This window comes from Podarcis gaigeae, assembly GCF_964106915.1.
Source record: "Podarcis gaigeae genome assembly, chromosome: 3".
Classification (NCBI taxonomy): Eukaryota; Metazoa; Chordata; class Lepidosauria; order Squamata; family Lacertidae; genus Podarcis; species Podarcis gaigeae.
Window position 1 is genome coordinate 101,283,580 of NC_139680.1, and position 15,275 is coordinate 101,298,854.

The window sequence follows — 15,275 nt, forward strand, 5'->3', positions numbered from 1 at the left end:
CCGTTAAAAAGTTCTTCTAGATGTTTAGTGGGAAGCTCCTTTCCTGTAACTTGAATCCATTGATTCGGGTCCTACCTTCCAGAGCAGGAGAAACCAAGCTTGCTCCATCTTTCATATAACAGCCCTTGAGATATTTGAAGATGGTTCTCATATCTCCTCTCAGTCTCCTCTTTTCCAAGCAAAACATATCCAACTCCCTCAGCTGTTCCTCATAAGGCTGGTTTCCAGACCTTTGATTATCTTGGTCACTGTCTTCTACTCATGTTCTACTATGTCAATATCCAGAGCTAGACACAGTACTCCAGGTGTGGTCTGACTAAGGCAGGATAGAGCAGTACTATTACTTCTCTTGATCTGGATACTATACTTCTGTTGATGAAGCCTAGAATAGCATTAGCTGTTTTTTTGCTGCTGCTTCATCACACGGTGGACTCATGTTAAGCTTGTGGTCTACTAAGACCCCTAGATCCTTCTCACATGTGCTACTGGGAAGCCAGGTGTCCCCCATTTATGCAGCTGTTCTACGTAAGTATAGAACCTTACATTTGTCCCTGTTGAAATTCATGTTGGTAGTTTAGGCCTAGTTCTCTAAACTAAGGTCATCTTGAATCCCAATTCTATCTTCTGCGGCATTTGGTGTCATCTGCAAATTTGATGAGCATCCCCTCAATTCCTTCGTCCAAGACGTTGAACAACTACAGGCCCATGACAGATCCCTGTTGCACTCCATCTGTCACTTTTTTCCAGGATAACAAGGAACCATCAATGAGCACTCTTTGGGTTCAGTCAGTCAACCAGCTACAATGCTACCTAACAATTACAGTGGTTTAATGTTTTAATGTGTTTTGATCCTGCTGCATTTTGTCTGAATTTTGTAAACCGCTTTGGTGTCACTGAAATGATGAGTGGTGTTCAAATTATTTAAAATTAAACAATATGCTGCAATTTGATTTGCCAAAAACACATGTAAGCACTCGGGAGAAAGCTGATAATGTTGGAGAGTAACAGGGCACACCCACAGAGGCGCCCCTTGTATTCTGCCACCTGATTCAGCTGCCTCTGTCTGCCTCATGGATGGGTCGGCCCTGTTCTCAGTTCACGTGGCTGAACCGAACAGGTTTCGGATCCAGCCTAGGTTCCCTCCCCTTGAATGCCCCCTTTTTTGGAGCCTACACTGGCCTACGATCTACTGGGCTGGGCTCACCCAGCAAGGTCCCAGCTAAGCCGAGCATGAGAAGTTACACCAACCGTTCTGGGAACAGGAGACCCTCCTATAGGTTTGATTCCTCACTGAGCGATCTTGAGTGTCAATATATTGACATTAGGCAGGTGCCATTAGTGTATTCTTTAAGATATGTGACGAAAATGTTTCTGTTTCAGAGGGCCTATTCAGACACACAATTCTGTTTCGCCGTTTTTAACAGTTTTAAAATGTTCAAAATATATTTTCCCTTTTAATTTTCACTGTAGAGGGCCTATTCAGACACACAATTCTGTTTCGCCGTTTTTAACAGTTTTAAAATGTTCAAAATATATTTTCCCTTTTAATTTTCACTGTATTTTCATTACCAATATGTTTGCTGCCCTGGACCCCTTTGAGAGGAAGGGTGGGGTATAAATTTGATAAAACAAATAAATGTATTTGTTTGTTTGCAGCAGCAAATAATCAGGAGTTTAATAATAATAACAATAACAATAATAAACACAAGTCCTGTCACATTAAAAATTGGTTCTTAAAGTCCTTGTTTGTCTCCATTGGATTTCTTTCAGTGGAATGAAGGACTAGTGATGGTCTTTGAAGCTCAACTGCCAACTGCCATTGCTGTTTCAGGATTCTTAAAAAAGAAAAAAAAATCATCAAATGAGAGCTAACAACCCCACCAACTTACCTTTACCTAATTTTCACTGTTGTAACCTAAGTTTCCACGGAAACAGGGTTGAAAAAGCCGCCAGTAGCCAGCAGGCAGCCGGCAGCTGAGAGTGAGAACTCTCCTTTGTCACTTTCCACTAGTGGATACATGCTGAGCACTGAAAGTGCCAGTTTGCAAAGCCACCTAGATTTCTAAAATTTGCACCCCATTTAGAGTTTAAATGGGAGTGAAAGTGTGTGTGTATGTGTGTGTGTGTGTGTTTGGGCTGGGGGTGGGGAAAGAGGTGATTAAATTAACCTACTGTTTTTCACCCTGCGATTGGCACAGTACATTCCAGAAAAGGTGAATTGCGGAATTGACTTTTGCTTTATTAGATATCTTTCTTTCTTTTTATTATTATTATTATTTACATTCCATACCTTTACAGAATTACGTGTGTGTGTGTGTGTGTGTGCAATGTGTGTGTGCATGCAATATGTATGGTTCTGCTGTTTTCAAGGGCTATACATGATACCCTTTTTGTCTTCCATGTCTATTGCACACGCTGCCAAATGATAAGACCCATTCCACCACCAGGAGGATATTATAAGTAAATCATAGACATAAATCACCCTGTGTGACTTTGGGAGATTACTTTTAACCAGGAGCAGCTTGTTGCCAATGGAAAATGAACGTTCACAGAACAGCGATAAACATGTACAAACTGACAAACCCATCCCTGCCTTCTGTTTATGCATCTCTATGTCTGCAAGTAGAAAATAAGTTATCTACTTTGATAATGAGGCAAACAGTTGTATAAGAAGAAGAAAATTATGCTGCAGTCACAAGCATACTTAATGCAGAGAAACTCCCACTTGAACGTATTTGGACTTACTTCTGAATAGGCATTTTGGACCGCACTGTTAGAAAGACAGCACTTTCTTCGATATTACACACACACACACGCAACAACAACAACAACAACTTCTGGTTATAAAGCTTCTTTATTTGGAAACCAAATACTAAAAAAATTTTATTTGCTAATACAGTATTACAGATCTTAGAATTAAATAACACAGATCTTGGAATTAAATAATATCATAGAGCAAAAGTTTTCTGTAATTGCGTATTGTAAAGATTGTCAGTAGCAAAATAGTTGGCACAGAAGTGAAGCCTGAGCATTCTTTCACCCTTTCCCTCCTCCCCACAAGCACAAGGATATAGTTGCTTCATGTGTGAGAAACTCAAATGACTTGCCTGTCGGATGCAACAGAGAGCAGAGCACGCAATGCCTTTTCAGTTTGCAAAAGTGTGTTTCCATTCAATAAGCCACACTTGATTCCCCTATATTCCTTTTCAATTAATCTACAGGAGTAAAGGGCCGAAACCTATAAGCCTATTTTACGTTTTAGTTCTCAGTTTATAATGCAGAACCTTTGAAGCTGCCTTTGGCTATATAAAGATAGATGTAACTCTCTTGCTTCGAGATGTAAACCATAAAGGAGATGCCTAGTGTAGTCTTTTTAGCTGCACTTTTTATAATTTATCTGCATGTACTTTTAACGGAACGACTATTCACGTCCTTTGCCAAAAAGTGTAAATGCTTTTCTTTTTTAAAGGGGAGGAAATGCAAAAAGATGAAAACATGTAAGTCTAATTTTAAAAATCTTCTTTCTCTCTCTAGCATTCTACGATGGGATAATGAGACAGATGTCTCTCAACTGGAAGGACATTTTGACATTGTTATGTGTGCTGACTGGTAAGTACATAAAAAATCATAAAACTCATGTTAGGTGGGGGGAAGCTTTGCTGGAGTAATTGTGCTGTGCTGCTTGCTGATGGCTAAGCAAAGTCAACAAATGAAGCACAAAGCCACCTTAACCTCAACAAATTAATATTCATCTCCATGTGACAGTTATAAGGTAGTCTTCTATCACACAGTAACTTCTACCACATTATTTCCCAAAGATTGATTTTGAGAAGCATTTCCATTTTCTGGAATTGCCTCTGTTTCATGCTTGACGTATCAGTAAATGGACGACTTAGGCAAATTGCAAATAATTATGGCTCAGTGAGGAACAGTCTGGAGAAAAGGGAGTTTATCAACACAAACAGCTCAATTAGCTTACTTCTTAGGAAAGATCTGACTATTGATATAAGAGGATATATAGTCTGTGCTCCCCAGTAAATCTTTGGGGGATATTTCCCTCCGTTTCTCAAATCTGCCAAACAAAAGTAATAACATGCATCATCTAAGTGACATTGAGATGTTTGAATTAATAGTACATTAATTGCAATAAAAAGAAATCTGAGAAAAACACACACAACTTTGATTGACTGACAAGTTACAGAATAATGTTTTACTGTATATATTCAAGCATCTAGGTAGATTTAGCTGAATATAAATTACATTTTAAAAATTCTGCTGACGCACCCAGTTATATAAACTGCACAATGGTTCTCATAAGGTTATAAAGTGTATTTTAAAGATATATATTTTACATAAATATAACTTCATGTATACAGCTTTTCTTAGCTGTATGTTATCATAGGAGGGCATGATTTAGATCTGTAGCAATCAGTGAGAGTTCAGCTTTTGACTTCAGTAGGATGCACAAAGTATGCAAAATAAAACATACGTACATAATCATTATGCAGACCTTTATATAAAAAAAATTATTATTCCACAAGATAGTTCAGTCTAAGTGACGTCTGAATCGAAATGATTAAACTAAAGGTTACCTTCCCATTGTGTTCTAATATGTGGAACTAACTCATAAGCTAGACACATGTTTTAAATATTTGGCAATACTTCTCTGAATGAAATATTTATGTTTCTTTCTAATGCTTCCTAAGTATTTCTTTGTCCTTTCTTTTCTTCTTTTATGACTTCCCAGTGAATGAAATAAGGTTTCTTTTCCCGTCGCGTTGCATTTCAGAAAAGTTCTTTGTTCCCAAAAAGGACAGACATGGGTTTCTAACTAATCACTGGTAATGTGCCTCAGAGATGCATCATCTGATTAAAATAAGGAGCTAAACAACACCATATGATTTCAGCAAGTAATTTAGTAAATGCCTTCCTCACCAAATATTAGAATGGATACTCTAGGTTTCATTGCACAGATGAAGTTAATGCTGGACAGGATTAGATCAGATTAAGTATGAAAGTCAGATCAGAGTGCTGGCGGACATGAGCAGGAGGGCAGCAGTCTTCTCGGAGGCTTAGACAAGGCTCGCATATGGATGTTCTCCAGATTATGTGGGTGAAGCAAGGTCTTGCCAAGAGATTTAGAGTTAAATTTGTTCTTCACACAAATATCAAAACAACCTGGCCATGCCATCTCTTATATTCCTAATTCTCACACCGTGTTATCCTATTTGTACCATGGAGAATAGCAGAGCGAGCAAGATTTAACTCTTACTACTCTCCCCCAGTTTATTCCTCTCATCCTGTGGGTAAATTGCTGGCCATACGGGTAGATTTATTGTTGTCTCATTAGAAAACAAAGGATTGCGCTTAATAGATTAAATACACATTCACTCGCCAGACATGGAAAACACGTATCGCATTGGCTCTATTTACACTGAACCATATATAAATTTACACTGAACCATATATAAGTAGAAAGCAAATTTATAAAACATTTTCACTAACAGCCAAATGAATGTGAGATGTGGAACACAGATTTCTTAAAAAACACTGGTTATTTTGTTGGCCCGAGGTAAAATGCAAGTGTACCTCCATGTTTCTTTAATAAGCATAAAATAACACTTTTTCCTTTCCGTTTTTCTTCATCTTCATTTACAGTGTGATGGACTATCTGGGCTGCTGAGTCGTGTTAATATTTAGCCTGCATCATTTCCATGCTCACTTTCTTTCCAAATAAAGAATCACTTGAATGATATTTTCACCATAAATATTCGTAATATTATAAGATGTTCAGTAAGTGGGATAAAAACAAAATAAATACAATGAGTTAGCAACATGGGTGTAATAATATTACCCAGATCATTGTCAGTCATTAAGATCTGTAATTAGAACAAAGCAGAAACCTGTGTTCAAATGTTAAGTAGAATGACAAATTCACGGAGCATTATTTCTAGTAAAGGTGGCAGTGTATGATTCTCTGAATAACTAAACATTGGCACTACTTGGTTCCATTTATAAGAAAACAAGCTCCATTCATAAACATGTTTCAAACTCATACTGAGTTTCAGCTAAAAATATACATGATTATGAAGAGTAGTGCTATGTTTAAACTCTTAAATCATCCATATATTTTCATTCAGTCATTTGAACACATTGTATTCAAGGATTGAGAATATATGAATAGTGTATTATTACATATCCTTTAGGTTATAAAAGAAATCAGAGGCAAGCTTAATAGTGGTTAGCTGCTGGAATTGTGTGTGTTTGTGTGTGTGTGTGTGTGTGTGTGTGTGTGTGTGTTTGTGTGTGTGTGTGTAAGGACACAATTAAAAATAATTGTGAAGCAGTGCTTAAACAGAAATTTAAGGGAAATATGAGGCAGCATTAAAGTCAATGTTGGGTTATGGTTTATTTCTATACCGATTTTTTTGGCCCCAAGGCCCTGAACAGCATACTAATAGAAAATAACAGAATCAAAATAACAGAAAACAGAAAAATCAGAAGATACCCACCAGTCATCTTGAATAAGCTAGATCACTAGTGTGCACTTATTGTGCGCTTTTTTTACACTGGATGTGTCAGTGAAAACACAGAGTGAAAGGAATGCTAACTTTCAGGGCAAGTTCACATGTCCAGTTACAGAGAGAGCAAACAACAAGGAGGGATCCGGTTCCTCTAAAAGTTAGATAAAGGATGGTAATGAGAAGTAAATGAGCCATGTTAACACAATTCATTTATCATATGGTAGCCACAAGCATCGGGACGCAGGTGGCGCTGTGGGTTAAAGCCTCATAATAATATAATAATAATAATTTATTATTTGTACCCCGCCCATCTGGCTGGGTTTCCCCAGCCACTCTGGGCGGCTTCCAACAGAGATGAAAAATACACTAAAATGTCACATATTAAAAACTTCCCTGAACAGGGCTGCCTTCAGATGTCTTCTGAATGTCAGGTAGTTGTTTATCGCTTTGACATCTGATGGGAGGGCATTCCACAGGGCGGGCGCCACTACCGAGAAGGCCCTCTGCCTGGTTCCCTGTAACTTGGCCTCTCGCAGTGAGGGAACTGCCAGCGCCTCAGCGCCTAGGACTTGCCGATTGAAAGGTCGGCGGTTCGAATCCCTGCGGCGGGGTGCGCTCCCGCTGCTCGGTCCCAGCGCCTGCCAACCTAGCAGTTCGAAAGCACCTCCAGGTGCAAGTAGATAAATAGGGACCGCTTACCAGCGGGAAGGTAAACGGCGTTTCCGTGTGCAGCTCTGGCTCGCCAGATGCAGCTTTGTCACGCTGGCCACGTGACCCGGAAGTGTCTCCGGACAGCGCTGGCCCCTGGCCTCTTAAGTGAGATGGGCGCACAACCCCAGAGTCTGTCAATACTGGCCCGTACGGGCAGGGGTACCTTTACCTTTACATAGCCACAAGCATCAAATGGCAAACCTAACATGTTACCCTTATGCCAGGGTTCCGTGTTGCCGGAGCCCATTTCCCAGCAAGCGTGGCCAATGACCAAGGATAATGGTGTCCACTATATGTAGAACCAAGAGACCGATTTATAAAACCTCTGATCAAATATGGAACACACTCGAACAGGGTGGAAATGGTGAAATGGCTGCTGAGTGATACTGATGACTTCGTAACTTATAAAGTAGCACTATATGCGTTGGCAGCTAAGAAGATCAGGAGAAAAGAACTAGATAAAATAGCTGTCAATTGCAAAGGTGATTCAGACATTTAAGCTGGCACATCCTACCTGAGAAGCCATTGCTATTCTATCGTATGCAACAAATAATTTTTAGGAGACGTGATTGTGGTTTCTTATATCTGCAGTGCCTGATGTTTTTATGGTTTTTATGGTTATTGTTGCTTTTCTTTTTGTTCCCTTCATGAATGATGCCATGGCCTTTGGCTAGTGCGATAAAGTTGTTGTTGTTGTTGTTGTTGATGATGATGATGATGACCAAGGATAATGGGAGCTGTAGTTCAGCAACACCTGGAGGGCCAAAGGTCACTCAGTCCTGCCTTCAGTCGCAGGCAATGCAGGTGGGGCTCTCCCAGCTTCCCAGCACAGTGGGTTTCTATCACTTGCCAAGAGGGATGGGGCTTGGGGGAACTTGGTGTAGTGCAGTACATGGTGATGGAGCCATTCCTCACCAGCCACTACTGCATGAATTACACCAGCCTCTCTGGTTTCTGTTGGCCATACAGGCTCATCAGATGCTGTGTGTAGGCAAGCAGAGTTGTCATGTTGTTGTGTAGTCGTGTCCGACTCTTCGTGACCCCATGGACCAGAGCACGCCAGACACTCCTGTCTTCCACTGCCTCCCACAGTTTGGTCAAACTCATGTTGGTAGCTTTGAGAACACTGTCCAACCATCTCTTCCTCTGTCTTCCCCTTCTCCTTGTGCCCTCCATCTTTCCCACCATCAGGGTCTTTTCCAGGGAGTCTTCTCTTCTCATGAGGTGGCCAAAGTATTGGAGCCTCAGCTTCACGATCTGTCCTTCCAGTGAGCACTCAGGGCTGATTTCCTTCAGAATGGATAGGTTTGATCTTCTTGCAATCCATGGGACTCTCCAGAGTCTCCTCCAGCACCATAATTCAAAAGCATCAATTCTTCGGCGATCAGCCTTCTTTATGGTCCAGCTCTCACTTCCATACATCACTACTGGGAAAACCATAGCTTTAATTAAGGAACTAGCATTTTTTAAATCCTATGCACCTGTCCCATAAGAGCTAGCACTCACCATCATTATTGTTTTTTTGCTTATTATTAAAATATTTCATGCTTATATTACAGCTATCTGTGGCACTGCATTAAAAACACTGCTTCCATATAGCCCCCAAGATGCTGACATCTGAGAATGAGGTTGCATCTGCCTCCATTGTTGTACCACATGCGACTGGGGAGTTTAGGTTTCTTAGGATGGAATATAATAGTGCTGAACGACAACAGCTTTGAAAGCTGCGCTTCAAAGTTATTAGAAAATTTAAGACAATGACATCTTGCTTTAAAAAGAAAAAAAAAATCACCTGGGTGGCAAGGATAAATTTGCAGTGGGGGGAATCAACGTCCTTTTATTGAAGAAAGTATCTTTGTCGCTTTGTGTGGATGGCAGGTATATTTATTTCAGGCACCAGTCCATCCATTTCCAGACAGGGGCAGCTACAGAATTTGCACACATAAATTCCATTTCTGAATTCCTTTCAAAGTTCTCCCTGAAATTGGCACCAACTGCATATTGTCTATATATTGATAAGACTGCACTAAGAATGTAGGCGGCAGCTTGTTGCGTTTGGGAGTAATAACATTGTTTATTTAGATCTAGTTTTCCCCCGCTCGTTTTCAGTTTTTATGAAAAACTGATGGTCTGGAAGTAAGCGCTCTCCCCCAACCTACAATAAATGTGTTTCAGTGCATGACAGCTTTGCTGTTTACTGAAGCTGTGCAAAACTGTAAATGACAATGAAGAGTGAACAACTGGAAATCATGTCTGAACCACCAGCCATAAACCGTGATACTTGGCTGTCACATTACATGCAAAGTAAAAAGATTTGACATGATAGCTTATAAAATATAAACATGTATCCATGCTCCAGAGATGCTTGCAGTATTTTGCAGACAATAGTACAAAATATGTGGGATTCAACAAAGAATGGCATGTGTTCTCGCTGCCTTTTTTGGAATGTCGTCCTCTGCAGTTTAAAGGGTCAACTGACACATATCCTCCAGGTGCCATTTCATATACCTGCATGCAGCAACCTCAACACATCCCTTGCATCTTTTGTGCTTTGGGCCCAGGGAGAGGGGGGTATGTCAACTTTCACAGATTCTGTAGAGCCACTGGCGTAGCTTTTTGACATTCCCCAACCTTCTTATTCAGCTGGCAAAGCTCTTTCACCATCAAGAATAACAGCATTTAGTCCTGATGCCTTCTGAGAATGAATATTCTTGCTGGGAAGAAATATGCTGAGCCCAGGGCATTTAAAGTTATGATATGCTTTTTTGAAGCTAACATATGTCTTGTGAAAGCAAAACTGGTGGACGTACCTCTAATGGCTCTCCTGTAGCATGAGTGCACATGGAGTGACAGAGCATTCGTCACATTACAGTGGTAACGAACATAAAGGTTCTACAACAGAAAAGACTTTACCATTCATTCATCTATAAGTCAGAGTAAAATGAATGTCTGCAAACAAGGAACCAGCATGGACATCTTGGTTTGTCTTGTTCCATAGATGTGACAAATTATTAGTCATATCACAGGGTCAGTGATTTCATAGGATAGGGATCAGACCAAAGGACTACTTAGCCTAGCATCTTGTTTCAAGCTGTGGCCCATCAGATCCCTCTGGGAATCCCAAAAGTCTACATAGGTGCAACAATCCTCTCCCAGTTTTGTTCCTAATCACCTGGTATTAGCCATGATGGCTGTGTTCTACCTCCACTATCAAAGGCAATATGTCTCTGAATACCAGTTGCTGTCAATCAAAGGAAGGCAGTGTGGCGTTGCACCCAGGTCCTGTTTGCAGGCTTCCTCTGGATCTCTGGCTGGCCACTGGGGGCAGACAGAGTTCTGGACAAAATGAGCCTTTGGCCTGAAGAAGCAGGGCTTTTCTTATATTCTTATGGTAGTTCAGAGGCATACTGCCTCTATTCCGGTTTTTAAAACTGGGGGCATTTCAGAACAGGTGAGTAGGAGAAGACAGAATTTTCATGCGTTAGGTAACCAAGGGGTTGAGGAAATGGTACCTTCCCTACAGCTACAATTAACCAAGTGGCAAGTAATGTGCCGTGAAGCAGTTGTTGTTTGAGATTATACTATTTTACCAGTCTGCCATTTGGACCAGCATGGATCAGTGAAGTACCCATGTGGGTTGCTGTGTCAGGCACACACTAAATTCTTGCTTCTGACACTCAGAATTCATCTCAGGCCCCTGTTCATTGGCCATGTTGCTAGCGGGTTCAGCCCTCTCCAGGTATGTCTGATACCTGTATCTCAAAGCCCAGTGTTAATAATTGGCATCCTGGTTGGCAACAATTCATTTCGGCTAAGGAACTAATAGTCCTGCTTAATGCTCTGCCTTATCCAAAAGACAGGGACACGGGTGGCGCTGTCGGTTAAACCACAGAGCCTAGGACTTGCTGATCAGAAGGTCGGCGGTTCAAATCCCTGCGATGGGGTGAGCTCCCGTTGCTCAGTCCCTGCTCCTGCCAACCTAGCAGATTGAAAGCATGTCAAAATGCAACTAGATAAATAGGTACCACTCCGGCAGGAAGGTAAACGCCGTTTCCGTGTGCTGCTCTGGTTCGCCAGAAGCGGCTTAGTCATGCTGGCCACATGACCCAGAAGCTGTACGCCGGCTCCCTCGGCCAATAAAGCGAGATGAGTGCCGCAACCCCAGAGTCGGTCACGACTGGACCTAATGGTCAGGGGTCCCTTTAAAAAGGTAAAGGTAAAGGTACCCCTGCCCGTACGGGCCAGTCTTGACAGACTCTGGGGTTGTGCGCCCATCTCACTCAAGAGGCCAGGGGCCAGCGCTGTCCAGAGACACTTCCGGGTCACGTGGCCAGCGTGACATCGCTGCTCTGGCGAGCCAGAGCCGCACACGGAAACGCCGTTTACCTTCCCGCTGGTAAGCGGTCCCTATTTATCTACTTGCACCCGGAGGTGCTTTCAAACTGCTAGGTTGGCAGGCGCTGGGACCGAGCAGCGGGAGCGCACCCCGCCGCAGGGATTCGAACCGCCGACCTTTCGATCGGCAAGTCCTAGGCACTGAGGCTTTAACCCCCAGCGCCACCTGCGTCCCACAGGGGTCCCTTTACCTTTATCCAAAAGACCCACCACAACAAGTCTGAAGCAAGTTGATCATATCGGAAAGAAGGTTGATGTGCTCCTGTTTGATGTTATTTTTTTCCTCAGGTAGAACATAGTGGAATTCTATTTCAAAAATGAGATTAAAATCTCCTGTGGCACAATGGGTCAGTGCGTCTGGCTGTTAACCAGAAGGTTGGCGGTTTGAGCCCACCCAGGGACGGCTGTGGACAGGATTCCTGCATTGCAAGGGGTTGGGCTAGATGACCCTCAGGGTCCCTTTCCAGCTCTACAATTCTATGATTGTATGACTCATCCAGACCAGCCTAGCCCCACAAATACCATATCTGACAGCTGCAATGATTCCATGATGGCTACAAGGAATGGAGCCTTTTCAGTGGGGATGCCTTGCAGTATGAAACTCCCTAGCTAAACTGGCTAAAATTGTGTGGTGAGAGGATTTCTACTATAGAGCCTAAATATGTAATGCATTTTGCTGAGTTTGTTTTTATCAAGTTGCTCTCTCCTGATATATTGCTGATTTTAAATATGTCACCTACACCCCCCCCCCCAAATCACACGGGGAGTCTTTTTTAAGTTGGCGCAGAATTTTTTTAAAACAGTCCACTAAAACTCTATTTTTAAAAGCGGGGGAACAGGAGGGCTTTGTTCTACTGTTCATTTGCCCTCCCAAAAGAACATGTGAAATGCTACCCTTGCCTTACGTTATTGTATTGATTCTGATTTCTAATATGCCATCTGCTTAAAATAAAAAAACACTAATCACTGACCATTTATTCTTGTTGCATAGCAAAACATTTCCAGCTGACCTTTCTGCCTTGAGCTTTGGACAAAAAAAATGGTTACAAGCTTCAGAGTTTGTTTGTTTTCTTGTTTAAAAAGTGCATGAACTGGAAGGAATTTAGACCTCAATTTCTCCTTCACAGCAATGTGTAAACATATGTAATTAGCCTTGTACTTATCTGCATTAGTATCATTAGAACTGAAACCCCTTTTTAATCTGGATTCTGTTCTCTTCTCAATGTCAGCCTGTTTCTGGACCAGTACAGAGCTAGCCTTGTGGATGCAATAAAGAGATTACTCCAACCCAGTGTAAGTATGTTTCTATTTTCTCCTGAACACGGGCTTCAGAATAATTAGTCTGTGCACAATGATTGAGAGAGTAATGGAATGGCAGGATTAATGTCATGTAATACTTTAATACTTATTATGTCCAACTTCAATTGAGTCTTCTAATCTATCAGATTCCTTCCTAATCATAAACTAGGAAACTTCTTATACTTGGCCTTCTGATAAGGAACACAGTGGGTAGTAAAATAAATGAAACCGCTTCAAAGATAGTGTGAGATTATTTTTATCAAAGCGTTTCTTGAGTATTTTCCTTTGATAACAATGTCTTCATATTAAAGTAAAATTCCGATATTGAAAGTTTTTATGTTGGCTTCTGTCATTTGTAATCCCTTCAATGGTAACCTTTGTCATTGTGTATTTATTTATTGCAAAGTACCATTTTTATGTCTTTCATTGCTGCTTATATTAAGTGAATAAAATCCTTAGACTGATCCATAGCCTAAAACTCTGCTTCTTTTGTCTTTCTTTCTTTCTTTCTTTCTTTCTTTCTTTCTTTCTTTCTTTCTTTCTTTCTTTTCCTTTCTTCCTCTCTCTCTCTCTGTAAGTGAGCTATACATTTACATATTATAAATAGTAGGACATAGTAAATACAACAGTGCGTGACAACAAGTATATATATTGGGACTGGATGGAAAACATATGTTATATGATGGTTTAGCTGCTGCTCATTATATAAACTTAAAATTCCAGGCCCGTGCACATACATAAAACTAATACATTTGTTTCAGACCAAAAAATTAATTTATCTCTTTATGTCATTCTAGATAAATAATTTGATTTTTTAAATTTTTATCCTCAAAGGTTAGGGCTGCTAACAATATTTAAAGGCAGCATATGAAACACTTGAGCAAAGAAAACATTTAAATACGAAATACCTTAAAAGCAATCCACTCTTAACAGAGTGTCCTCCTTAAACCCAATCACTAAATACTTGCCAGAATAAATAAACAGCTTAACATGGTCAATAATTGTTTCTTGGAGGTAGGGTAGCTGAACAGCCACATGTTAAGTTAACCCCACCCTGGACGGTTAAGTCCAGTCAAAAGCGACTAGGGTGGCGCTGTGGGTTAAACCACAGGGCCTAGGTCTTGCCGATCAGAAGGTCAGCAGTTCGAATCCCCACGACGGGGCGAGCTCCCGTTGCTCTGTCCCAGCTTATGCCAACCTAGCAGTTTGAAAGCACGCCAGTGCAAGTAACCCCACCACCAGCAGCTTTTCAGGGGGGGGGGGAGTAGGGCATTGAAAAGTGGAGCCAGACGCACTCTCACCTTCTCGTACTTGACCTTCATGAGCCAGAGTGAGCATGGCTCCAACTCACCTGAAGGAGCCCAAAAGCCCAAACCCTTTTGCATTGCTTTCTCAGGGAGAGCAGAAACAAAGGGAAGCCCATTCACCCTGATAAAGCAAGCCGTTGCAAAGACAGGGGCTCCATTTCTCCCCACAAACATTTCTCTTGCTTTCCCATTTGAATGCAGAAATTCTGCGTGTGTCCTGTACCTTGAGTATAATGCCTGCTTCATTATAGCTCAGTCCTGTGCAAATCTTCTCAGGGGTAAGACCCATTTAATTCAGTGGGGCTTGTGTTGTTGTTGTTTAGTCGTTTAGTTGTGTCCAACTCTTTGTAACCCCATGGACCAGAGCACTCCAGGCATAGCGGTAGGATCCAGCCTTAATCTCTTTTCTCAGGGATCATCATACTACACTTTCTAGGGTTCTTTGGCAGAAGTATATTCTTGTATTGTAGATCGTATGACGTTAGTTTCAACACACCCTGTATTGAACAGTTTGATACCCGGACCCAGTGCTACTTTTCTAGAAAAAGAAGTGCCGGATCTCACCATGAACACCTCCCCTGTTCTCTTAGAATGGCAATGGTGCCCATCTGAGAAGTGCCGGAACTGAGTTCTGGCTGGGAAAAAAGCCCTGCCCAGACCCATTGGTAAACTTGAACAGTATGTCCGCCTCGTCTATTTGAACACTGAATCTTGATCCTTTCTTCTGTGCCCTCAGAATACATGGGATCCCAATGTTAGGTTCCTGTCTGGCATGTGAGATTGGGATGACCCTTTGCCAAAAAGTTCATTAAGCTATTTGTGCAAAGATGATGTCAGACCAAAGAGGGATTGAATGGCAGAGTGAGAGGGTTTTTTCCCCCACTTTCACATTCTAGCTTGAATGAAATATTGACCTCTGTACTTCACAACTTGTTCCTCCATGTATTTGAGAATGTAGCCAAAATGCATTAGTTACATTGCATTGTAGGCTCATGCTTAATTCATGCTACACAATTGCCTCTGGGTCTCTTCAAATATT

General features: G+C 41.4%; 1 protein-coding gene across 3 annotated transcripts in view; it reads left to right on the forward strand.

The window, feature by feature from the left end:
- Positions 1-15,275, forward strand: part of CAMKMT (calmodulin-lysine N-methyltransferase) — a 247,424-nt gene that overhangs the window by 215,657 nt on the left and 16,492 nt on the right. For all 3 annotated transcript variants that reach the window (XR_014562774.1, XM_083733738.1, XM_083733739.1), the window contains exons 8-9: positions 3,535-3,609; positions 12,860-12,923. Coding sequence is in view for 2 of the 3 variants with exons in the window: in XM_083733738.1 (XP_083589864.1) it covers positions 3,535-3,609; positions 12,860-12,923 (139 nt within the window). In the remaining variant the exon portion in view is untranslated. The remainder of the gene's footprint in view (positions 1-3,534; positions 3,610-12,859; positions 12,924-15,275) is intronic.